The sequence below is a fragment of the Dermacentor andersoni genome, chromosome 6, assembly GCF_023375885.2.
Source record: "Dermacentor andersoni chromosome 6, qqDerAnde1_hic_scaffold, whole genome shotgun sequence".
In the NCBI taxonomy this organism is placed as follows: Eukaryota; Metazoa; Arthropoda; class Arachnida; order Ixodida; family Ixodidae; genus Dermacentor; species Dermacentor andersoni.
This window is the reverse complement of record NC_092819.1, coordinates 130,320,218-130,347,646: the sequence shown is the minus strand read 5'-3', so window position 1 is coordinate 130,347,646 and position 27,429 is coordinate 130,320,218. Positions and strand designations below refer to the sequence as shown.

Genomic DNA, 27,429 nt, shown 5'->3' with positions numbered 1-27,429 from the left:
ATGCTAATATATAGGCGAACGTTACGGAACACCCTGAGGCCAGAACTAATCAAAAGCCCTCTCTGCGTAGCACAACGCTCAAAGGTTAAAGAGCAGAACAAATTTGCACTTTTTTTTGTTATTGTCGGGGCCACAAACGCGAAAATACGGCACGTGCACAGGGAGTCATGTGACACCCAAGCAAAAGAAGATAAACGAGCGAAGCACGAACGTTTATACGGAATACTAAAACATTTTACGGCGTCTCTCGTTTCTTTACGAGTGCAGAGTCGGCAAAATGCGGCGCGGTGTACACATAAGGCGGATCGTTTAAGAAGGCCCGGATTTCTCGTTCCGTGTACTAGCTGCCGAGAGGCTGGGGAATAACAGTTCTTTCTAACATTCTTTTTTTTTTTTTATTTTTCATCCTCCTCTTTCCCTGAGAGTCTTTGGTACCACTGAATATTCCAAGAGGTTTTAATTAAGGAACAGGAAAGGGACTTGACTCGGCGGGCGGTTTACTGCCCGCCCGGCGCCGGCGCTAGTTTTGCCGATTCTTCACGCCTCGTTAGGAAACAGGGGCGCCTGGCGACCCGGCACAGCCGTAAATCTTTATCCCGTTCTTGCTACGCGCTGGTGGGCTAGCTTTCGCGCATTTATCTTTTGCTGAGCTCTGCAACCGAATGCCTACCCTCCCCACCCTTTTTTTTTTTCTACCTAACATGACCTCATTTCTTTTTCTCTCCAAGCCTTGCGCGGAGCTTCGAGTGCGTCTCAGAATAAAATGAAGCAGAAAGAAGGAAATTAGAGAAGTTGCCGTTCGAAACTCCGAGATGTGTACTTCGTTTCAGTGGCTTCCTTTTGCTCTTTAGACGCCGGGGGCCAAAGTTGGCAGTGCGCGATGTCTCCGCAACATTCTTTCTTTTTTTTTTTTTTTTCTTGCACACTCGGCATACTTGGCTGAGCCTTTCGAAGGTGCCCGGCGAAGGAAGCAGTGGCCGTGTACTCTTCACGGCGTTTGACTGCTGCCCTAAGAAGACGACTTCGCAACAAAGTACACTGCGGGGTAAAGTTTGTCGGAATCGGGGAATAGCTGGGGTGTACGGGCTCCGGATGGGGAAATCAGCTAGACGGCTTCTTTGGCCCGTCAGATTAAGCACCGCGTACGGCTCTAGCTTCGGCGTTTGGCTTAGCGCTTCAGTGGTTTCCCGAGGGGTCTGCGCTTGCGACAGTCGTGAAATAGCAATGGTGTTTGTGAGCTTTTTCGATAAAGGAAACGTTTCCTGGAAGGCAAGTGAGCCTTGTTAGAGTATAGGCTTGGTTGAGCCAGAATCTGCGACAAAATGGTTCGTTGTTTACTACCGCCTCCGCCTGAGAACTTCCGAGAACGACTGCCGAAAGACGGCATAAAATGTCTTGACTCGAACTGCATGCGTTTTCGCTGCTTCGCGTTCTGACAACCTTTTCGGCTGGCAAATTGTTGTTTTCCTTGCGTAGCAGTTAACAAAATTGTTTTAACAAATCTAGCCATATGTAGTGACACACTCCCGCCACTGTCCACAGGGCGCCAGGATCGCTAGGAGGAAATGTACCGAACAATAAAAATAGATTAGAGCGCATGGCGGCAGACATCACGAAGTACGACGGGCAGCTTACCTCTATAATTACAACAACGGAAGTCTACAATCATTGCATTCTGCCGGTACTAAGGTACGGGTCATAAACTCGGGAGGTTTACAGAGGATCTTGAGAAGTTGGGGTACACGCCACGATCGAGAACCAAAAGTGGAATGTTAAGAGACTGAAAGGCAGCGCTATCAGAGACCAAACGGTGGACAGCCGATATCCTAGTTCAGAATAATATATAAAAATGGAGTTCGACATATCAAGCGATGCATAGAGCATGTAACCCGTGCTCTTTTAGAGTTACGAAATGCGTACCAAGAGAAGGGAAGCACAGTCGAGAACGGTAGAGAATTAAGGGGTTTGATGACGTTAAGAAATTCGCAGGCACAACATGCGGTTGGCTGCCGCAAGACTGGGGAAAAGGCACGGATGTCGATGCAAGAGGCCTTAGTGCTGCAGTGGATACAAAAATATACTGATGATGGTCATAATCTTATTGTTACGCAGTCCTACTTAAACGTGTCCGTATGCGAATTCAGCAATTTCGCATATGTTTCACGAATGTTGGTTGCAGATTATACTGAATCGATAAGAGTGTCATATCATTTCAATACTAGCATTTACATTCCTTTTCAATTATTTCTACAGACCCGTTGAAGCACTCTGGCAGCTGTTCAAAGCAAAACTTTTTGACCTAAATTATCTGTACTTACCTTTAAAAGAACCGTATATGGGGACTCGAACGCACCCTGGCATTCTATGTACTTAGAAAATCAAAGCTATTTCGCGCTTAGAAGAAATCACGAAGCTCCTAGCACTGGTTGGCCTATAACATAGCTGCTACATCGTATGCTAACGCTCTCGGCACTGCTAAATTCAATTTAGTTCATCCTACACTTCCAACTATGTTAAGAAAAATTATCGGGTGTCCTTAGCTATCGCCTAGGAGACGCGAATGGGGAAAGCCTTGTAAATCCCACTGTAAATCACCTTAATCCACTTTAATCACCCTAATCCACACTAATCCAACTTATTATACCTTAATACATCTTAATCATCCTTCATCCACCTAATGCGCCCTAATCCACCTTAATCAATCCTAATCCACCCAATCCGATCACTAATCAATCATTGTCCACCTTAATCCTCCCTAATACGCCCTTGTCCACCTCAGTCCACCCTAATCCACGTTATTTCACCTTAATCTTTCTTAATACGCCTTAATACACCCTAATTCACCTTAATCCACTGATGAATCATGAATTCCCTTTGATAATCATTACTTATCTCTTATACACAGCTCATGTTCTGGTTCGCTTCTGGCCTTCCTTGGTTCACGTTATATTTTCTGCACCTCACAACGCGACCTTGAATCATAGACTTAAGGCTCTCACCTTAATATTTCAAAGCAGTTTTTGAGTGCAGTAAAGCCGAAAAATGAAATAGTCATATGCCTCTTTGATGAGTCTTGTGTGAGTTCCAAAGCGTCTCTGTGCCTTATTACTTAACGAAACATTTGTTCTCCGTTTCTCTGTCTCTAACATTATTGATTATTCGTACACGCACAATTTTAGCTATTTTTCCTAATGGATACCATTACTTTTGAAACTACCGTTATAGCGGCTATCAATAATAAGTTGAAACTGTGTGGTATCGTGTGGTATCGGCATAATTAACTCTATATTCCCTCACAATACCGAAGAATACAGTTCTATTTTATTAGGATGCGTTTTTACCAAATTACTTCAGGATAACTGTCTGGCGAAAGACTGGAAAACTTCATAAGTCTGTTGACAGGCATAACCCCCGTAACTGTCGTCATGCTTCTGTTACGTCCGTTCCTTGTAAACTAACAGAGCATATTGTTTACATCTATCGTATTAATTTCGCGGATTCAAATAGCTTCTTCCACATCTCCCAACGTGGCTTTCGTAAGTTCTTTTCATGTGAAACGCACCTCCTCGTATTTACTAATGATTTGCCCGTGGCCCTTGACACAGGAGTGGCGATTGACTGCATCTTCTTCGACCTTGCAAAAGCATTCGATGAGGTTAACCATCAGCTGCTTTTACTAACGCTAAGCATTTTGGGTATTGACTATCGGTTTCTCCAGTGAACAGAATAATTGCTCTAACCGCACACAGGTTCTTTCCACTTTTGATACTGATTCTCCTGAGCTACCCATGCGTTCAGCATACCCCAGGTTTCTGTTCTTGGCCCACAACTTTGTTTTTTCAATTCATATCAAGGATTTACCTCATCCTACGAATTCATCTATTTTGTCTTTTTTGTGGACGATTGCGTTATCTACCGGAAGTGTACTAATGATGCCGACGTCAAATCTCTTTAAACAGACCTTAATTATATTAAGCATTGTTGTGACCTCTGGAAGATGAAACTTAACATTATTTTGATATAAAACAAAGAGAGTTTCCCGTAACCATCCACACTTTTTGAACTCAATGCCGCTACAATCAGTTGGCTCTTAGAAACATCTTGGCGTACGCATTACAAACTCTGTCATGGGCTGATGACATTGACTACGTGACGTCCAAATCCAATCGCTAGCTCGGTTACTAAAACGTAGCTTTTTCTCCTTGCACCATTGTCATTAAAGAAACAGTATGCATCCCTTACGTCCGTCCTGTGCTGAAATATGCTTCATCGTATGGGCTCCGGCCAGGGAACATTTAAGCTCAAGGTAGTTCAGAAACGCTCAGCATATTTCATATTGTCGAGCTACCATCGAACATCTAGTGTAACTGCCACGAAAAATATAACCTTAATCTCCCTTCCCTTGTCATTCGCGGAATATTCTCTCGCCTCTGCCTTTTCCAAAATGTCGATTATCATAGTCACTTACTTAAATCATGCCGAATACAGCCTGCTCCTTTCATTTCTTCACCCCTTTATCACCATTGCAAAGTTCATATTCCTCGAAGAAACGCCGCAACATATTCGCATTCATGTCTACGAAAAACTTGCCGTGATTGTAATGAAATGCCCGTCTCGACCACCAGCATTACTAACCGTGACAGATTCCGTGAAGGAGTTAACAGGTTCTTTTGATGTCTCATTTGTTTTTTTCTTGTATTTGTATTCTTTTTTTTCTTTTGTGCGCGTATGTGCAATGACCTGTGCGTTACTATCTTTGTCATTCCATGTATATTGTGACATCGTGCTACGATCTTTTGTTATCATTTTTTGTTGTTGTTGCTCCTTCTCAAATTCTTAAGTGTTCTTACTGTGCCCCTCCCCTCTCATAAATAAATAAATCAAAACATGCGGCTTTTCTGCTGAATGCGTAACATTTTTAAGTAGTATATCTTCAATCAACAAAGTTTCTTAGAACGTAGTAATTTAGGAGTAGGATGATGGCGCTAACACAACAAACGTCGCCTGTACTTCATCACAAAAGAATACGAGGTTGTAAGACTACTGTTGCCAATTTTACAATTGTATATATCACCCCCGTGCCGCTCAGGGCCGCTAGCTCGTGGTGGCCCGAAGAAACCCATCACGCTACTATATTTCTCTTGTTTTCGCCATATAAAGGTAATGCTTTTGTGGTTGGCTCTGCTTGCGTCCTACAGCTTTTGTAATGTAAAGTCCGAAGACCTCGTTTTTCGGTAGACCAGCCTTCAAGTACGGCGAAGGACAATACGTTCGAAGAGCCCAGAGCACCATATTACGCCGCCGTTTATTCCAGCAAAGACGACGAAGTCTTGTGACACGTGCCTTCGATCTCGGCACTTCATTGTTCTTTCTCTTGCCGCAAGCTATTTCTTTACTCCTATTAACATCTTATTCAAGTGCCCACATTTTTTTTCAATTACCAACTGGATTTAACAATTGGACTGCGACAAGCGTCTTCATTTTTGTAAAGAAAATATTAAAACCCAATTGTCCTTTTTTATTACTTTCAATGCGATTCATCGGTTGTAAAAAAAAAAAAAAAGCTGCAAATTGACCAAGATAGATTTTAGTGCCACGGCACCTAATGTTACTGAGAATGGCCGGAGCGCCGTTCTAGGTTATTAAAGATTTACCGCTCATTAGTCGAAGCTAGGCCAACATTGTTTTGACCATGGCTGCAGCGTTTTCTTGTTGACCATGATAGAATGCTGGAGAGATAGGGAGCACCTTCCTAGTTGGTTTATGTACGTCAGCAGACGCCCTTTAGGACACAGACGTCTAGCCAGGATCGACCGGTGAACTCTGAGGCAGCGGGCTGAACATAGCGCCAACGCTCAAGTTTGGCTCAGTTTTTGTTTTCGTTGTAGTTGTCTGAGACGTCGTGTAGGTGATGGTTGTGCCACTACAAGGTCACCAGTTCGATTCTCGACATCGGCTCTTGCATTCGGAAGGGTGGCTGAACGCAGGAACAGCCCCGCATTGAGATTTTTGGGTGCTTTAAAGAGCCCCAAATAGTTCAAGCCGATTCACAGCACCCAAGGTTCGGTGTGTTTTCCATAGCCAAGTGGTAGGCTCGGGACGCTGGATTCGACTCGTCAGTGACTGTTATCGTATTGAAGTGAGAGATGACTCCAGCCATTACGCTCGAGGGTTGGCTAAAAGTTGGCACAACCTTCCTTCCCGCTACTTTTCGAACTTGTCGATCTTTTGGCAGCTCAATCATAGTTAGCGCCGCTGAAAATACTTGTTGTGGAGTGAAGTCAGTGTTCCAAAAGGTCTTTTTTGTTTGTTTTTTCTACGCTGAATGACGCATTCTGGTATTTTCTTACAGGACCTGACATCCATTGCCCGCTTTTTCTCTCAACTTGCAACGGTAAGTTTAGAAAAAAATAATTGACTTAAGCGAGTAGTCCTAATGCGAGTAGTTGTCCATGTTTGTCAGACATTAAAGGATTGCTTTCACAAAGCATGGATGACGAGAGAGAGAACAGTACTTATCTTCATGTTAGAATCGGAGAACCGTAATTGACTTAGAATCTTTTACCGATAGAAATTGTCCTCCTCATGACGTCATCAATCGTAGGTTCAAAAATATTCCACAACGTATGCCGGTGGGCACCGCGCACTAAAGCTCTGTAGGTGTGCAATACATGGACCCTCCCAAGTAAGCTTACATATGGGGCTTTCCTAACAGTAAAATTTAGACATTAGGCCCCCCGACCGCCGATTTCGGCTGTTTATCTGGATCACACGATTACCGTGATGTCGCACACTCAATTTTTACAACGCAATAATCTTTTTCTTTTTCTGATAGAACGTTGAAGTTTGAAAGCGTGAGTGTAGGTTGTTGAATATTAAATTGTTATAGCTGAATCATACAAATGTTACGTCTTCTCTAGTAAGGTCCGAGGGGTACGCGGATTATACTACTCTTAAAACGGTTTGCACCCTTTGAGGCTTATCGTGTCACGCAACAATAGCCTTCATCTGCTTTGCTCGCGTTTCCTTTCTTGAAAATTCTGCGCTCGCTACTTTCCTGTTGAGAATGCTCTGTCACGCTGATAACGAGCATGCACTTCGTAACCTGGAAGTACCGGGTACGCTGTGTTAAAGTAAGGAAATGTGGGCAAGATAGATGATTACTGTTGTGGGACAAAATGAGCCCCAAAGGGTGCAACTTTTTAATAGTGTATAACATGCAACCCTAAACTTCAATAACATTAGGCGTCAAAATCGAGTCTCAGAACTCTTAGCCAACGTTTCGACGTGTGTAATTGTCCTCGTCAAGGTCGCCTTGCCTTAATGAACATGTGTATGCCTCAGGCAAATACAGAAAAAACGAAGGCATCTTATTGTAGCTCATCCATCGCACGCAAATGATAAACGATATGCTTCTTCGTGAATTGAACAAGTTCTCGAAACGCGACATCAATCCATAAAGAAACAAAACTAAGCGAGTTAACCATAATATTTTGGTGTGTGTTGAATAAATGCCTAGGAAAAGCTATGTTCATGTCGTTCAAAAAAGTTTACCATGTAATTCTTCATACCCATTGTTGAGAACGTGTATTCTATTGTGTTTTACATATTTCTTATTTTTGTTGTTGTTGATACATTGATTGCGTTTCTCGATTCTGCCAGTATTCGAAAGGGGGCGAGAAACCCTTCAAGCAGTTAGCGGACGGCTGTTCCCTCGCCTGCTTTCCCGTCCTAATGTGACGCACAATTAAAGAAAGAAAGAAAAAGAAAGAAAGAAAGAAAGAAAGAAAGAAAGAAAGAAAGAAAGAAAGAAAGAAATGTTAGCTCCGGGCTGAGGCTTTCTTGTTTCGATCATTGTTGATCACTTCAAGCATTTCTCTTCCTGTGAACCTTCTATCTTGCTCAAGTTTAGCGTGCACACCGCTTTAAAGCAATCTTCATATTGTATTGTGTTTCGTGTTTTTTTCTCTTTATCGAGAGAGAGAGAGAGAGCAACTTTAGGGAAAATGCCTGCAGAGTTGGTTAGGCTCCCTCCACGCAGGGAGGACAAGCTTTTACCGCGACGCGGCCAATACGTCAGTCTCGTGCATTGTGCTCCTCGAGGTCTTGGTTCCTCGCTACTTCCGCGGATCCGAGAGGGCCGCCGCCCCCTTCCTCGGGGTGCTGCCCCCCTTCTCCTCGGTTTCGCGAGGTCGCTGCCGCTCTAGAGCTGCCGAGACCTACTGGACGGCCTTGAGTTGTGTATCTTGGTCATTGCTCCTCGTTGCAGCCTCTAACTGCGGCGGGATCGTCGTCTTCTCGCTGGCTTCTCGTGGATTTATACTACAGTCCCAAAGGATGTGAGCCGCGGTAGCTCTCTCCTTAGCGCACAGTCTACACACGTCACTCGCGTACACGCTCGGACACACGTGCTTAGCTAGCACCGTGGTGAGCAGGGACCCCGTCTGTAATTGCCTGTATAACACTGCCTCCTTCCGGGTAAGCCCCGGGTGAGGTGGCGGCATAGTCTGTCTGTTAAGTCTGTACCACTTCACTATTTCGTTGAAGGTGGTCATCTTGTCCTTGGCACTGCACCGCGACCAACACTCCGAGTCGGCCGTGCTTGCAGCTGCGCGGTTGGTTAGTCCTCGCACGGCCGAGTTGTCTCGTTGTGGTTCACGTTCCCGCGTTCGGACACGTCACTGCCCATGTGTGCCGGAAACCACTTGATCACCACAGCGCTTTTGCGTCCGATGTCTTCGGCCTTGCGCAGTATGCGCGCAGCCTCACTACATACCCTACCCTTGGCGTAGTTCTTCACTGCTGTTCTAGAGTCACACAACACTGTAGTGCATCCGGGGTCGGAGACGGCCAAGGCGATGGCCACCTCCTCCACCCGGTGCGCCTCTCGAGTCCGGACGCTCGCCGCGGTCTTCGTTGCACCCGTCGATGCCCCGACAGCCACCACCGCGTATGCGTCGCTGCTCCCTCGATACTCCGCCGCGTCCACGTAGATGGCGCCTTCTTCTCTGGCGTGGAGGTCCACGAGAGCCCTGGCCCTCGCCAACCTCCGCTCCTTGTTGTGCTCGGGGTTCACGTTCCTCGGGATCGGGCAGACCCTGAGCTTTCTGTTGATGCTATTTGGTATAGGTACGTCTTTCTGCTGCTCGCCTTCCCTCGGCTCGAGGCCAAGGTCCCGCAGTATCTTTCTTCCGGTTCTCGTTTCAGAGACACGCTCAAGTTGCGCCGTTCTCTGTGCTTCGGCTATTTCGTATAGCGTGTTGTGGACTCCCAGCGCCATGAATTTTTCGGTGCTCGTGCTCCCGAGGAGGCCGAGTGCCGCCTTATACGCCTTGCGTATGATGGCTTCTATCTTGTTACGTTCGCTCGGCCTCCAGTTGTGGAAAGCGGCCACGTACGTTATGTGGCTAACTGCGAAGGATTGAACGAGCCTAGTCAGGCTCTCCTCCTTCATCCCCGCTCTTCTGTTGGACACCCTCTTGATGAGTCTCATTGCCGCGGCCGCTTTGGCCGCGAGCTTGTTGACCGTTTCACCGTTGACTCGGTTTCGCTGGATGAGCAGCCCGAGCACTCGAATCTTCTCGACCTCCGGTATTACTTGTCCTCCCGCTGTCTTGACCGTGATCTTGGGCCGCTCGTACTTGACTTCCATATTCTTTCTTTTCCTGCCCGCTCCTGTCGGTGTAATCACCAGCAGTTCTGACTTGGCCGGAGAGCAAACGAGTCCAGACCCGCCCAGCTGCTCCTCGATGGCGTTGACCGCTTCTTGCAGCGTTGTCTCGATGTGTCCGTCGCTTCCTCCCGGTACCCATAGCGTAACGTCGTCGGCGTAGATGGTGTGTCGGACTCCCGCTACTCTTTCTAGCCGGTTGGCCACCCCGATCATCACGAGGTTGAAGAGAAGTGGGGAGATCACCGAGCCCTGCGGAGTTCCGACGCTGCCCAGCTTCTTCTCTTCGAGCTGCAGGTCTCCCGCGCAGATTTCGGTGGTCCGTTCCGTCAGGAAGTCTTTGATGTACTGGTATGTCCTTCTGCCCATGTTTAGTCTGGATACTTGGGCCAGGATAGCCGAGTGCCTCACTTTATCGAAGGCGCTCCGCAAGACCAGCCCGAGTATGGCTCTGTTGTCCTTGGTGCCCGTCGTATCGTCGATGATCTCATTCTTCAGTAAGATCATGGCGTCTTGCGTCCCGAGCTTCTTCCGAAACCCGATGATGGAATTTGGGTAAAGCTCCGATTCTTCCAGGTAACGCTGCCACCTGTTCATGAGAACGTGCTCGAGGACCTTTCCCACGCACGGAGTGAGTGAGATCGGCCTGAGGTTCTCTATGTTGGGCGGCTTGCCAGGCTTGGGGATGAGGATCGTCTTGGCTGCTTTCCATTGCTTGGGAAGCCTTCCTTCTTGCCAGCACTTGTTGTAGAAGTTCGTGAGCGTTTCGATGGCCGCTTCGTTGAGGTTCTTGAGCGCTCTGTTTGTCACTCGATCGGGACCCGTGGCGGACCTGCCATTGAGATCCTGCAGGGCAACTCTGACTTCCCATGTCTGGATGTCTCGATCTAGCGTCTCGTTCTCGTTGCCTTGGTAATCCGGGTGTCTTTCCGTGGGGGTGGTCGGTAGGTACTTGGCGTCCAAGCGCCCCTTGACCTCGTCCTCCCCGTGTTCACAGATTGTCTTGTGTAGGATTCTGGCCAGGTTGTTGTGTTGGTGGCCCTTGGTCTTGGTTTCGTCGAGGAGGTGCCGCAGCATGTTCCACGTCTTGCCCTTGTGCATCTGTCCGTCGGCTTCGTTGCAGGCCTCGTTCCACTGTTGGGTGCATAGCACCCTGCAGTGGACCTCGATCTGCCTGTTGAGCTCGGCGATTTTCTTCCTTAGACTTCGGTTGGTTCGTCGCTTCTGCCACCTCGCCTTTATGGACTGCTTGGCTTCTATCAGGTGGGCCAGCCGACTGTCCATCTTGTCTATCCGTTCGTCCATCTCCAGCTCTTTGGTGGCTCCTTCCATCGTCTCAACGACGTTGGCCGCCCATTGCTCGATGTCCGCAATGTCCAGTTGCACCGCGGGTAGCGCCTTTCGAAAGGCGTCCCAATCCGTAATGCGATGCTTCCTTATGCCGCTGTTGCCTCGGCCTTCGAGCGGTACGACGACCTCCACGATGTAGTGATCGCTGCCCAGCTCTTGGCCCGTGTTTCTCCATTTTGCTTCTCTCGATCCTCCGTCGGTTTTGACGAAGGTAAGGTCCGGAGTGGTGTCTCTCGTAACCGATGTGCCGATCCTGGTGGGAAAGGCCGGATCCGTGATTAGGTTCAGTCCCGCGTCGGTGGCGTCTTGCATGAGCTCTCTCCCCTTGACCGTCGTTCTGTGGTAGCCCCAGTCTTGGCTCGGAGCGTTAGTCTCCGCACACTACGAGCGTATTGCTCCTCGCGACTGAAGTCGCTTTGTGGAAGAATGCCTTGAATTTCTGTTGTCCGTGGGACGGATAGCTGCAGACGTTCACCAAGAAAGTGCTCTCCTTCCTCCTCTTGCCCGTGATTACTTCCACCGTGCAGTGTTCGATGGCGCTTCTGCCGATCATTTCGTGTTCCATGAAGATGATCCCTTTCCTAACGAAGGTGCAGACCCCTCTGCCCTTGCCCTTGGAGTGTCCCTGTTGCTCGGCGGGCTGTCGTGCGACCGGTAGCCAGGTAGTCTCGGCGTCTCTTCGCTGTGTGTTTCTTGAATCATTATGACGTCTGGTTTCCTCGTTAGTTGCTGCAAGTGTTGCTGCAGCACCGCTCTCTTGCCGGTAAAGCCGTTGCAGTTCCAGTGCCAGACCAAGAGGTCTCTCACTGGCGGTGTGGATGCTGCTGTACGTGCTGTCCCGTCCATGATTGCTGCAGTTTGGCGATGATCTGTGCTTCCATACCTTGTATTTGTGCTTGTATCTGCGTCTGCAGCTGTGCTTGCATCTGCGCCATCATGTCCTGGATCGTGCTCTGTATGTTCGTTGTCATCTGCTGAACTGTTTGCGCGAGTGTAGTGAGGCGTTCGTTGGTTACCTTGCTGGTGGCTTCAAGACGGTCGAGTCTGTCGTCCTGTTTTTCGATTCTCTCCATTATCTTTCGTTCCTTGGCGCCCTCTATGGCTCTCCTCTTAGGAGCCGGTCCCGCCTCTTTCGTTGCTCTCGGGTCCACCTCGACCTCTGGTTCGTCCTCGGTTATCTCTTCTTGTTTCCTCTCTTGTGCGGGCTTCGGCAGTAGCTGCTGCTGTTGCTACAACCCAATTAATGTCATTAGCTTCTCGTTGATTTCCTTGATGGTTGCGTCCTGTTCGGCGATTCTCCGCTTTAGCATCTCGTTCTCGTCTCTCAGGGCTTTTACCACCCCGTTCTCTTCTTGGATCTTCTTCGCGGCATTTCGCGCTGGTGGTTGTCTCTTCTCTGCCATGTTTGCTTTGACTGCGTCGGCCCAGGCAACTCTCTCCCTCGACTGCGACGTTCTGTGGCGGCTGGCGCTCCTGCCTCCCTTGCTGTTGTCCCTCTTGCGGCTGCTGTCGCGCTCCCTCGATTCCCCGCGGGGTATCTTGGCAGACGGCGCTCGCAGCGGCGGAAAGCTTTCCGGATCCGGTTGTTGCTGCATGGCTTCCATCTTGCGTTCCCATTGCCGTTTTTTGACCACGTACGGCATCTTGTACTTGTTTTTGCATTCCCTCTCGCCCGTAGGATGCTGTCCCCCGCAGAGCTTGCACTTGGGCTTGCATTCGTGTTTGTGATCCTCGCTGGGGTTCATGATTCCGCAGCCGAAGCACACTCTGGTGTTGGGATTCGGGCATACGTCTCTTCTATGGCCAACCTTGCCGCATTGCCTGCACACGTCAAAGTGCTTGCGGTAAAGCCCGCACCTGACTAATATCGAGCCATACTTGACGTAGTTAGGTACTTTCTGTCCTGCGAAGAGTACTATCACCGTGGTTGTATTGCCGATTCTGTGCGCCTCCACCGCTAGGGGGTTGCACGCGTTCACGATGTTTTCGGCTATCTCCTCCGGGGAGTCGTCTACGGCTATGCCTCGGATGACTCCCTTGACCGTGCCGTCCGGCGCCGTTCGGTAAACGCTGACTTCGTATGTCCTGCCTCCTATGTTAAGGGCTTTGACCTTAGAGTATAGCGTGGCACGCCTCTCGTCCGGGGGGCTGACCACGATGATGCTTTGCTGCGCGTTCGTGCAGATGGTGTCTGCTTTGCCTTCTTCCTTCGTTACTCGAGCCGCCGTCATGACGGCCGACATAATTATTGAAACCTCAGTTCTCGCTACGTTGAGACCTCCACGTGGCCTCACGACTATCTTGGTGTCTTCTTTCGGCATGTCTGTCGGCATCCTCGCCGCTTTCGTTACCGAGGCTGCAACTCTCTTAGCAAAGCTGGCCCTAGTCTTGGGTCTAGACTGGCGAGTAATGGCGGCGGACTCACCGTTTTCCTTGCCGGCCATGATCTGCTTGATGCGCTTGCCGGACGCCGACCAGCCTTCGGCTTCTTCCGGTGTAATCTCCTCTCCGTGAACTTCAATGCACGTGCGCCCGCCGAGACTGCCGATGCTCGGTGCTGACGCCATGTTGTCTCCCATTGACGTGGCCACTTCCATTTCGGATGCCATCTTGGTCGTACTCGTCGCCGGGTTAGCCCTAGCGGCCGGGCCCGTCGCCACCGGTGGCCGTACTCGTGGGAGGCCTACGTTAGGCTTGGCGAAAAGTCCGCACCGCAACAGAAAAAGTCCTCGTAAATCGAGAGAATCACGTACCGCTTGGTCAAAACTGGTACTGGTCGATGCCCCGCACCTTCGCGCACACTTTGGTACCAATTATATCGCGGTAACTACAAATTAACACTGCGTTAATTGGCATAATAGAAGGAGCCGATGAGAAGCTCGGCTCTTCCGCAGTCATCTTCCTCTTCTTCCTCTCTTCATCGCATGGTTCATAATTTGCAGGTTTATTGTGTTGCTTTACGCTCTCTTGGAGTCAACTTCACTCGCTTACTTCATGGCGATTACTGACTAATCCTTGTCCCTTCTTCTCTCTTTAAATCCGTTTTCCCTTTTCCTCAGTGCAGAATAGCTAACCGGGCCTTTCTGGTTAACATCCCTGCCTTTCCTGTGTGTCTTTGTGTCTTTATCTCTCCTAGTTTGCAAGTATGCTTCTCTGTATTGCATGCTTGCTCGACTATTGGTGGCACTAGAGTGTGACTTCAACATAACATCCCCGTCTGCATCTTCCATTTCTCAAAACGCAATAATTGTGCACATAGCGCTGATTGCAAAATCGACTATGCCTTTAGCTTGGCAAATTGCTTTGCAGGAAGTTGGCTTTTTCTCAAAAAGGATACATGTGCGGTAAAGCACGCTCTTCAGGCGAGCTCCTCATGCTTTTTGAAAATTGGCATCAATATGGATGGTATCACATATGTGATTGATTGATTGATTGATTGATTGATTGATTGATTGATTGATTGATTGATTGATTGATTGATTGATTGATTGATTGATTGATTGATTGATTGATTGATACGCTGACAATGCGCTAACGCGTGTGCACTTGTGTCGCCCTCAGGTGGAGTATTTCTACGCCAGGATGGGCATCACCGTCATAGCGGCCATCGTTAAGGTGAGCTTATACTTTCGTTAAGGTGCTCTGCATTGTCTCGCTATAAAGAGGACGCAGCGAAGTATGAGCATTGCGGTAAAGACACCAATCACTGTGGCTCAATGGCTTTGTGATCCTGCTGCTCACGGCAGGGTTGCCTCGCCCTGGCACTTTCAGCTGGCATCGCGCTGTACTTCCCACACCTCGCTACTGCATTAAAATTGGGAGGACGATTAAGTTTCTCCTTTAAGAGTGTAACGCCATGGCATTCAAAGATCTCTGACTGCTTCTCACGTTTCCCGGCAACTGCAGCGTATGTAACCGTAATGTTTACCAGGAAACGCTCGCGGCGAACGCTATGCACGTACGCGGGCTTTCTGATACAAACGCGGCCTCTTGCATAGGTTGCGATGCGGCGGAGACGAGCGCCATCTGGAAGTGTTTCAAGGAAACGGGCCCGCTGCTTCGTGGACTCCGAGATATTCACGCGCCGGCGCGCGCAAATGGCGGACGCCGTGACCGGTCTATGAATTGTAGAAATGCTAGAAAACTGGCTTGTTTGAGTTTTCGCGTATTAGAATTATGTTTTCTCATATATTCAAATTACAGTCCGGCGCTATCACGCTTGTAGGTTCTGTGTAATCGCACTCTACAATTTTTCTGCGTACTTTCGCTCGAGAAATACAAATAGCTCGGTAGCTTCTTTGCGCCACATGGAGAGCCAGGGTATGGGTGGTTCGAAAACCGTTTTGCCAAAACGACGGCCAACGCTGTACGCCGATAGCCGACGCGGAATTTTCTGCCACACGGTACGCTTAACACTATCGCGTTAAAATTGTCTCCTGCACTATTCCTGCATCTTGCGATAGTGCCGGCTGAGGCGGCTTTGTTACATCAACCTTTCGCTTTCTTTTTCTCTCTGACGTGTAGGCATGACGAAGATTTTTGGCAACTGTACGATAACAACCTTGCTATAGTAGGCGGGAACAAATGTGAAAAACAAGGAACAGTAAACAAATTCAGTAAAATCGTAATCCGTGGAACTACAGGAGAGAACAGAGTTAAAATGAGGAAGGGACACGGACCCTCAGCAAATTGAGACGTTTACTTGTGAGCAATAAGCAGAATGAGCTGTTGATCGCGCTTTACATTTTGCTGGATTACAGGGCTACGCGGAACAACGAAATATGTGTAGGTTCATTTATGTACACGTGTAAACATTGAACGCTGATAAAGCTAAAAACATGACAACGCACACCAACGGAAGTAGGATTGAGCCAGTTCAGTGAGAAAGTTCATAATTTAATTTATAAAACAGAGTTAGTCGAGATTTTCGTCTAACGGCTAAAAGAAAAGGAAGCTCCGGGGGAGCGGGGGGGGGGGGGGGCGGCTAAGTATGTGTCATTATGATGCATTCATCATACATTGATCAAATAAATTGGACTGTCTGAGGCTAAATGCAGTTTGTGGTTTGCTGTGAATCAGTCATTGATTAAACAGGTAGATGTTATTAAAGTATAGAATCCATGATCTCTGCCAGCCCCGACTTAAGCGGGTGACGTATGGAGTATATAAAAGAAGCTTGCCACGAAGCTTGCGAATAACGTGGGCAATTAAGTCAAGAATTATAGGCGTAACGCTCCGTGGCGGAAAGAGTGCGGTATGGCTCAAACATCAAACGGCTGTAGTTGTAGTTACTATTAGGCTTAAGAAGCAGAGTCGGTTGAGAGAGCGTGGCAAGACAAGAGACGAGCAGTCGTGAATGGAAAAGAACTGGATCGTGTGATTAGAGTAGGAAATTAGCTAGCCTAGGACCATCTCAGCTGGCCTAATACAGGGCTATTCAGAGACTGCTGGGAGAGGTTTTCGTCATCAGTATGCATAGGTGATGAGTAAAATGAACTTTTATTGATTTCGGCATTCGCCTTCTGCACTCAACGCGTCACCGTAATCGCTCGACGTAGTACCTCATCCCGGCAATTATAATTTTATCGACGGCATGATGAGCGCCAACCGGTTTCTAGCCTGCGACGTTGCGTTCTGAAGAGCTGACGCCAACTTCAGGCAACTGTGCCACCATGACATCAACGAAGTGCGAGGATCTCACGAAGCAAGCAGTGCTTGTGAAACGTGTGCTTCATCGCACGAAGCAATCCAACAACAAGCACCGAGTTTAAAAGCATTAGTTAGACGAAACCGCTGCTACGACGACACACGTACAGGATATTGTAACGAAAAGAAGAAAAAAAGATGTTCTTGTCGCGTGCCGACGCAAACATTTTCTGTAGCTAGTATTCCATAAAACACTTATTTGTCTTCATAAAGGAGATTCGATTCAAAGCACCTCCTAGATTTTGGATGGAGGGATAGATGGATGCTATGAGCGTCCCCTTTGAAACGGGCGGTGCATTGCTCCAGCAAGCTCTTGTTGCCTAATGTTTTACCAATATTTTTTGCCAATACTTGCTATAGCTAGTAAGCGGAACTATTCAGCTTCGTCGTGCTGTTAGGACGTGCATTATTAAGAGAGAGCCCTCAGTGTCATCATTGTCGTGCCTGCGGTATGTAAGGGACTGTCAAGGAGTGCTATGCGTTGTCGAATAACCACGCCCCCTAACGCATGCTCCAACAGCGCAATAGCTAATATAGTCGCGTGGATTTTCCAAACGTGTGCAGCCAATTTACGTTTTACGTGTGAAGTATATGTGGGAAATACAATAAGTGAACGTCTCGGAAGAAAAAAAACACAAATCGGCCGACTTTGTTTCGTGAGAGCTGCGCTAAGTACGTATTACGATATAACGTTGCATAAGTCTGGTAACAAAAGCTCACCCCTGAATTACCGCCCAATTTCGCTTACCAGCACCTGTTGCAAACTTCTTGAACATGTTATATTTACTAATCTCGTTAACTTTCTTGACTCGAACACATTTTTCACCTCTGCTCAACATAGTTTTCGCAAAACATTCTCATGTGAAGCCCAACTAATATCTTTCACTCATAGATTACACTGCATTTTAGACCGCGCCTCCTGTGCCGACTGTGTATTTTTAGACTTTAGCAAAACATTCGACAAGGTTTGCCACAAACTGCTCCTATTCAAGCTGAGTCTTTTAAGCCTTGACAGTAACCTGCTGAAATGGATTGAGTGTTTTCTTACTAACCGTCATCAATTTGTTACTGCGAATAATTATGATTCATCATTGACTGAGGTTCGTTCTGGTGTGCCTCAGGGCTCAGTACTAGGGCCCCTACATTTCCTGATTTATATTAATGACCTACCTTCTTCATTGACATCTCACATTCACTTGTTTGCTGACGATTGCGTGATATATCGTGAAATAATTACTAACTACGACACTAATGCTCTTCAGTCTGACTTGGACTATGTGATTGATTGGTGTAACGCTTGGCTTATGGAACTTAGTATTAATAAATGTAAAGTTATGCGCGTGCAGAGGAACACAAGTACTCTTCCTACTTACTATCTAAATAATATTCTTCTAGAACCCGTTAACTCATATAAATACTTAGGAGTTCATATAACAGCAAAACTAGCCTGGAACATTCACACTCAGTACATAATAAGTAAAGCTAATAGCATGCTCGGTTACTTACGCCACAAGTTTTCCAAAGCTCCATCACCCTTAAAATTACTACTTTACCAGTCATTAGTGCGTCCTAAATTAGAATACGCTGCAGCTGTGTGGGACCCATACCATGAAAACCTTATTTCTTCACTCGAGCTTGTCCAAAATAACTCAGTCCGATTCATATTTTCAAATTATAACCGTACCGCTAGCGTAACATCAATGAAGGACTATCTATCTCTTCCATCCCTTGCATCTCGTAGAACAATAGCACGTTTGACACTGTTTCACAAATTTTATTACCATTCCTCCCTTCACAGTAACTTCATTTCTCAGCCTCATTACCTATCGAGCCGCATCGATCATCACCATAAGGTCGGACTTCAAACAGGCAACACTAACACTTTCAGTCAATCTTTCTTTCCCAGATCATCACGGCAGTGGAACCACCTTCCCTGTGAAATTGTATCTATTGTCGACAACAAACTGTTTCGTAAGGCTTTAGCTAACATTGTATAATTAGGAATTGCCGTACTTACAGGCGACTAAGGACGACACTGGTTAACATTGTAATAACAGGAATTATCAAGAGGCTACTTTGTTTACATTGTCTGTCGTACTCACAAATATTGGGCAAGATATTACATAGTATTGTATAATTAGTAATTACTAACACACTGCATTGTTTATTTTCCGTACTTTATTGTTATACTTCCCGTTTTCCCACTCCCCTCTGTAATGCCTTCGGGCCTTGAGGGTACCATAAATAAATAAATAAATAAATAAATAAATAAATAAAACACACGAAGATGATGGAGCAGTGACGTGTATACAACAAGCACAGAGCATTGCATGCGTGTGTGCTCCTTCGTGTTTGTATGTTTCTTGCCCCAATACTCAGTGCAGTTCTCGCATCGTTCTTCGATATCCCAGCTATTGGCGGCGTGGGCCGTTTATAGCGGTTAGTTTGTGGAGTGCGTAAGAAAGGGGGTCGCCGCTTCTGACGCCTTCTTCCGAGTGCAGCCGAATGCTTGAATCGCTGCAAAAGGAGACTGGGTCAGTGGTAACGCTGTTGAGTGTATAGGATAACATACTTCACACATGAAGCAAGACGTGGCATGGCGCATCTGAAAAATTAACCTCTGATACTACGTGATATCGGTGTATGCTGCAGTAGTGATAAGTAGCGATAAGGGGAAATGCGAGTTTGCGTGTTATGAAGGTAATTCCCTTTAGCAGATGCATGATCGTTCGTCATCGATGAATTAGTAATAACCTTATTAGCATTCTTAGAATGCTTCATACGGTGACAATGCGTCCCTTTCGGACTACGTACCTAACCGTCTTCACGCGAACTTGAGTCACTGGGTACAATTGGGTACAGTGTATGAGGCTCAATGGCTTAATCATCAATTTATTTTGGGGGGTATTTTCCACCGGCCGTTACCATTCCTTCCCACTCATTCACATCTCTCTCTCTCTCTCTCTCTCTCTATATATATATATATATATATATATATATATATATATATATATATATATATATATATATATATATATATATATATATATATATATATATATATATATATATATATATATATATAATACACATATTCTTTATGCGAAGTGGCTGCATTGCCGAAAGAACACTTTGCTTAACTTCTGACAAAAGATTTTCATTGCTAAGACGTGCAGCCACTTCGCATCAAGTCACACTGTCATCCCTATGCTATCTTTAAAAATGATGATATTTAAGAAAGGCTATAACATTTCGTTTACAAATTGATGCCTTTATATAACGCATGTTGACGACCTAGTTGGTATATGACGAAAGCAAGACATCGCACTGTTTTGTGTCCTTTTGTTTAGCGCTGTTTGTTTCTCCAAGCGTTTATATAAGCAGCGGCGTTCACAAACCTATAGTGAACAACGTAACCCCTCCAGGCCCACCCTTCGCAGGTATATTCTGTGCATGCGCGAGAGATGTATTTTCTAACCACGATATTCTCGTCCACAGACTAGCGGAACAATGTATTCTTACCGTTGAGCACATTCGCCTTTACCACTCCGAATCCCACCACTCAGTCTTATAGGTTTCGGTGTTGTAAAGTGCACTTGACTCGCAACAATGCATTTCCTTGGCTGCTAGGTGTGGGGTCGGGAACCATCTTTCCAGAAATTTAATGCTGGAATATTCCCAGGGTGCACTTTGTAGGCGCAACTGGTGACAGGCACAAAGCAACGGCTGCTCGTTCTTCGGAGGAAAACAATGTCCTCATTCTTTCAACAAAGAGAAAAGTGCAGTTGCTGCAGACAGCTTATTGCATGCTTGTCGATTTTCCGTTCAATAAAGTTTTTTTTTCTCTCTCTCCGCTTTCGTAATCACTATGTGCCTGTCATAAGCATACGCGCCTCAAGTAAGCAACGACACGGATGAACTTGTGTGTTCACGTCGAAAACGCCTCGACACCGTCCGCCGACGAAGGCAAGGCGCCCTAAAATTTCTGGAATCTTATTAGATACAGTAGGCCGTCGGCTTCCGCCTCTTGAAGTTGGCTTTCTTAATTGTTTCCTCGCCCTACTCATGCTCATTAGATTGTGTGTACCCTGCATGGGAGGCGAAATGTCTGGGTAAATTGCTCTGATATTCACTATTGTAATTGCTGTAGTTAATATAAATAGGCCCTCTGTACTTTGCTGATCCCCACCATGTGCTTTCTCCAATTTAGTTGCCTCTTTATTGCACTATCCTCCTTTCTGGCCAATGTTCACGCGTCAGCCATCGACAGTGCGACCAGCGATATTTCTTTCTTCCAACGAGCACAAATCTAGTCCCTTTTTCCGTAATCGGAGGCGAGCCTACGCGGGCGTGTGGTAAGCAGAACCTTTCGTCTGTTTGTTCCTTGCGCGACTGCTGGGACGTTTTGTGTGTGTGCATGGGAGAGGGAAATGCCCCCGTGACAAACTCTCCTCCCCTCCCATCGTACCGCCGCTCGACCTCGACTTGCTTTCACATTCAACCTCCCCCTTTCATACATGTCACTCTTTAGAAGCCCGCCTCCTGAAACTTTCTGTTCCGCAGGAAAGGGAGGGGGAAGGGGGGTTTGCCAGAAAATTTCAAGAGGTGGGCGAGTCGACCCCCTGGCTATGCCAATGACGCGGCTGCTGCGCTGAAAAAAGGACGTTTAAAGTCAACCGTCGGGCCAACATGGGTCAGAGAGTATGTTCCAGGAGTTGTGTACTGCTCTTCACTGAAGCTCTTCGTCGCCAACTTGAATCCCAAGTTATGTGCCCTTAGGTATGCGCCACTATTTAGTAGCAAAAAATTATGATAGAAAATTTATCTGCTTCTGGGAAGGGGTGGGGGAGAGGTGATCGAACCCACGTCATACATGTTAAGACAGGCATCGAATCCCGACCAGGCGGCCGCATTTCGAGGCGGGCAATATGCGAAAACACCCGAGTACTTAGATTTAGGTGCACGTTAAAGAACCCCAGGTGGTCTAAATTATTCCGGAGTCCCCCACTACGGCGTGCCTCATAATCAGATCGTGGTTTAGGCACGTAAAACCCCGTAATTTGATTTAATTTAATATTCAGCCTGAATATGTATATACATGTGCGCCAAGCACGGACTTCGTGAAAGAGGAGCCCGGCTTCACACACGCCTCACACATGACAAATACCTGCGCTGGAAATACGGTGTGTCACTACATTGCTTCAATGTGAATCACATTAACACCTACATACATCGTGAGAGAAGTTCTGCTGGATTTTTCTTTCCCTTTTTTACAGATTAGGCTACTAATCATCGAAAAAACATTTTTAGCTCTGATATGAATGGCGGTATCAGCAGCTTTTACCTTGATTTAACGAAGGACATTTGAGTGTCCTTTTGTTCACTTTTGATATCGTCGCACTGTCTTGTGTCTTAACGAAGCTTTGACGTCCGGTAATACGCGTTTCTTTGACAAAAGGACACAACCAGAAAAGGCTCTTACATATGCGTAATCGCTGTGGAGGACACATGCAGTGATGATGATAAACCGAGAACATCCCCCCTGTTAGCACGTGTTCCTATGTTCTGGCACGTGCCTGGATTAAAAAGGAGGTGCCACCTTTCTGCCATTAAATATTATCTCTCTATCTATTCACTGGAAAATTTCCTCTGAGCATGTAAAGCATAATAAAATGTCCTTAACTGACTGCACTTTTTTTTGACGCTCAGAACACCAAGGTAGATTGGGAGATAAATGTTTTATTACTGCTATTGCCTTTTTTATCAGTATGCCTAACTCGGTGACCGATAAGCTAATAAACAATATCATAGCTCAGTGGCCGGAACTTCATGTATATATAGCTCTGACTGTGCTCGCTGCTTATGCATCTCCGGAGACTACCTATTAAATATTGAAAAGAACCGATGCTTGCGAGAGGCAGTAAAAACAAAAGATACATTTTACTGGCACTGAGAGCAATGTTATCGACAGATTACTGGAATATAACGATTGTCACGACGGATGACATAGTACTGAGGCGGCAAGAGCTATTTGATGCTACGCGAAGTACGTATAGATAGACGAAAAATAAGAACGCGCTCATTGAGTAAATCCGTCATCGGAGGACGCACACGGTACTGCCTTCACTCACCGAGAGAAAGATAAAATAAGGCCTAGCGTAAGTTATCAAAACCAGTAACGTTCCTGCAGCGCTTTCATTTGAATGCGTGGCATCGCGCGCGAATAGTGATTCAATCAGAAAGCGAAAACGTCCCTTTTTCTGCATTAACTCAGCACGTCGTCATCGGGAAGGGAAAGCTAGAAGGGGCTCAGCGGCGGCGCGGTCACGTGTTCTAAGATGGCGGCGCACATGCAGTGGTACTGTAGACGGGTTTATAGTCACTCAGCGAGTGGTTGATTTGCACCACGAACCCCATTCGCGCAACGCCCTCGCACGCTGGCCAGTAACAGTCTTCTTCAGACGTACTCATATTGCTAACAGCGTAACTTTTTCTTTCTCTTTTTACAGCGACGCAGTTTAGGGGAGATTGACAGCCCTTTCGTGCAGCGCCGAAGGCTGCGGACGTGCAGCGGCGTATTCAGTATTAAATGTTAATCAAAGAATAGCCACAGTCGTACATTTTTTCTTTTTTGCTCTGACGAGTAATTTTCACAAAATGAAAGTTGCCTCGTCCGTATACGCCCCATTAGAACAGATTACGACATATTCGCACCTTTTTATTTTTTATTTTAGTCAGTAAGCCGAACTTCTTTTTATTTCACGTCGCATTTCACCGGCTTCAAGTTAGAGGCCAGCTAGGAGTTTCCACGGCTGCGGCAGTGAAAGGCTGACAGCATGCGTTCTGCAACGCCTCCTGCGTATGAACCGTCTCTTGAGAGCATTCAGCAAACAGAGCCCCTATAGAGTGCTCCCGAATGAGATGAGAAGACGCTCGTATGGGTTCGCTGTCTTTGATGTATCAGTTGCTCGGATCGGCGTCTATCTGCGAAATTTTCTTGTGCTTTTCTTTTTTGTGTGTGTGTGCGCACATTGGTGCAGGCGTACGTGCTGTTCGTGTACATCGGCTTCTACAGGGATCTCCACAACGCGCCTTACAACTACGTGCTCCAGGAGTGATCTGGACGCGCTGCGCGGCCACCTGAAAAGGATCTCTGTGGGCGTGGCATCGCTGCTTGCCTTTTCCTTTTTCCCTTTCCCCCCCCTTTTTTTTTGTTGCTTTTCTTTTAACTCACTTCGCCCGTTCGTCCGATCCGCCATTGGTTGCTTGAACACGATTTACCACTTATAAAGCTGAGCCTTCTGCTCGGTGGCAAATCTCTGTCCGTGAGATTTCTCGATCACTCCCCAACATCGACGTTAGCCCGCTAAAAGGCGTAAAGTACATACGTCGTACTTCCCACGAAGCTGTACTATTCAGTCGTTCCTTTTTTGTTAGTTTAGTACTCGTGTTGTGCCGTTCATACAGAAACAACTTAGTACGTTTATAGCGCAGCTGGCAAAAGTGAGCTGCTTGCGACACAAATACAGCTCTTTGCGTGACCGAACGTCTCGCTGCAAAGTTCGTAGTGAAGCCGTAGTGAGCGAATCCAAAAACTCATATTCCTAATATCGTAGTTGTTTTTGCCGATCCCCCAATAGCATCAACCGGAGTTTAACGTGTCTCTCACGCTCTTTAACAGTTATCGTGTCGCCACACGAACATATGGCGTATTGATCTTAGGTCCTATTGTCCAAATTTCTGTGCGCGCATATGATATACGCCGTATACAGTACGTCTAATTTCTGCTAAAGTTAATAAAAATTGCACTTTGGAGCAATGTGTTTGCGCAAAATAAGACATGCGCCGTAACTCCGAAGAGCTTATTTGCGCTAAACTGCACGCTTTTGTCTTTACAAGTCCTCAATGTGGCTCATTTCCAATATTCTCTCAAGGCACCACCATATCCCTTGCCGGGGTCTCCTCGCTATGATGATCACCTTTATTCCCCTCTGTAAAGGGTTCTTTTTATTTCTTTTTCTTTCTTTCTTATTTAGAGATTCGGGCGGCCGTTGAAGAAAGCTGTGGCGCGCAGAGAGGGCTAAACGAATCGGAAGCCGCGTATCTCAGCTCCTAGGTTGGCGGAGCTGCTCGTAATCCCTCTCTGTTTTCACATCCGCTACGACGTATACGCACTTTCATTTACGTCGCCCAGCGAACCGAGCCACCATATTGCCAAATGGATTTACTATCGATGAGGCCGCGGTATAAGCCACCTTTTCTCCCTATATCACGCCGTCTCGTCGAAAAAAAAATAGATAAATCGAGTAAATAAAGCTTCCTGACTCGAAATATGGCGGCCAGCTGACAAATATGAGTCCGTGGGCTCAGCGTTACGTAATTCGCGGGGACCACCAGGCCCGCTGGACCGCGTCCTACGATCGCGATGTGGAACCGACGCCGCGTGACCGCGTTCGGCGTCGCGGCTTTGTCGCTTTCGTAACGCTGTTCTTCTCCCGCTGCCCGTCCCGGTCCTGTCCGCCGGCCGGTATATACGCGGATTAGGCGACAGCCCGAAATATGGCTCCGCGATTCTTCGCTGTCGTCGCCCGCTACCGCAATTCGGCGATGCGTTTCCGAGGCCTGTCGGACGGTCAGAACTTCATTGCCTCTGCCGAATGGTGTCGCATATCAGAGCGAAACTTTCTCTGCGAACAGTGCCGAAATTTGCTTGCGGTGGCTGCCGCTGTCTTGCAGAATAGCTCGGCACAGGACAGCACGCATAGACCGAGAATGGCGTGTATATTGACACGTGTACTTATTTAACATTTTCTTGGGGACTGCATTTAACACACTGACAACTTGAAGTTATCACTCAGTGCACGACGCGCCTGAATGATTGAAACTTACTGGAATGTTAACGTTACTTCTATGCGCTGAAGCTTGTGTGTTCTGACTGTATGCGCGACGCGAATTGCGTAGTACTTTCTGGAAGACACGCGGACACCTGCGATTAATATGGAAACTTCGATGATTCATGCATAAAAGCCGATGCGCTTGACCGACAGATCAGATTTTAGACGATCGCCGACTGTGTTCGCCGTTATCATTGCGCTTTGAGTGCAACTTGCTTTTGTGGGCACAGTTTCGCCCAATAAAATGTTGTTTAAGCTATTGACAGTTTTGGCTGCTGTCCTTTTTTCGCCGTCACTGCTACGTGCCAATATACCGGGCCATCGTTTTTTAAGCTTTACAGAATTTGTGGCAGATAGCATAGGAATTGTCGCAAACAGCATAATTCACTAGTGCTTGAGGTGGAGAAAAATTGCACGACAAATCGAAACACATACTCAGATAATTAACGAAAATTCACGAATTTACTCTCTGATTAACCTCGCGGCACGTCTCGCAATTTACAAATTGGAGTCTGCAAAGCATGTACACTTGAAATTAATTTTCAAGTGTGCGATGAAGTCCGTGGGCATTCCGTTCGCTTTTGTGTTTCAATGTATAAAACCGTATCGTGTTAAAAAGTAAGTGGAATTAACAACAGTGCTATTTAACGCTAATTTGACGGCGCATACCTGAAAGCCGTGATACGCTCAAAATTCGTTCCATATGGATATGCCTTGAAAACTAACCGGCTACAGTTCGTAATTTGCCTTGGATAAATGAGATGGTGCTACCGGCGGCGGACCGCACGTTGGCTTAGGTGAATGTGAAACCATTACCGCTTCTACACTGCTACGGTGTGATAAGCTGTCTGGAATGCAACTGGGTGAACGCTAACGCACTGCACTCCATTCATGCTGCAAAGTGCGGAAGGGAAGAGGGAACATTTGTGCAGTAGTCGGCTGCAAATATGATTGGCATTTTAAGGAATGAAACGAACCTGTGTGGCCAAGTTCACAGACCACTGCTACGCAAGTACTGCATGTGCTGCCGGCCCTTCGCGATGAATGGTTTTTGTCGGGGATAAAAAATTTATTCATCCGCCAGCGATGTACCGCTCACCTCTAGGGTAACGACTTCAGCTCCGGAACTTTAGCAATAGTGAGTAGTACTCCTTCCGCAGTGACAAAGGGAGTAGCGCCGTTTCCTGGTATAGTAAGTTTCCCGCACGTTTATGACACACATCCACCCCAACACACAATCAAACTTACACCCACTCTATTGCCCACGTATCAAAAATAAGTGCATGGAACCACTGCGCTGACGCACGAGTGACCAGTACACTGACAGCATATGAATGTTCGAAGCTGGACGTTTCGTAACGGCCCAAAGATTTAGGCCAGTGACTAGCGATGTTAGGTATTTGCTGCAAGTTGTTGCACAGTACAGAACATCTACGTGCCAAGCCTTAACTGTGCGCGGCAACAACAAATCTACCGCAACTGAGCACGCTCGCAAGCGATCAGGCAGAAAATAAACAATCGGATAGTGATCGCACAGCAAAAACTTACCGATTCAGAAACATGACAGGCCACTGCGTCGAAGCAATTGACAAATAAAGTCGCAGTTTCGCCCGAAAGGCGAAGCGTCGACTGCAACAGCAAATTAGTGGACAACTATACTGAGTAAAGACAGTAGTTTTATTGACCGTATAAAGTTGCAAACATAGGCATACTAAGTAAATTACCAACTATGGTATCACGTGCGCACAGGCAAACAAACTCATCTCACCCGATGACCTCGCAAACAAGCTGTAAAAACGCTGGAGTGTG

The 27,429-nt window shown here is 46.9% G+C and overlaps 1 protein-coding gene and 1 pseudogene across 1 annotated transcript in view; one reads left to right on the top strand and one right to left on the bottom strand.

Annotated features, from left to right (window-relative positions):
- LOC126523305 (uncharacterized) overlaps nt 1-25,885 on the top strand; it is a 59,636-nt gene extending 33,751 nt beyond the window's left edge. The window contains exons 6-8 of the mRNA XM_055066899.2: nt 6,353-6,394; nt 14,582-14,635; nt 23,767-25,885. Coding sequence (XP_054922874.1) covers nt 6,353-6,394; nt 14,582-14,635; nt 23,767-23,844 — 174 coding nt within the window. The 3' untranslated portion in view covers nt 23,845-25,885. The remainder of the gene's footprint in view (nt 1-6,352; nt 6,395-14,581; nt 14,636-23,766) is intronic.
- LOC140218886 (uncharacterized) lies at nt 11,824-13,773 on the bottom strand (annotated as a pseudogene).
- Nucleotides 25,886-27,429: the final 1,544 nt, after the last annotated feature.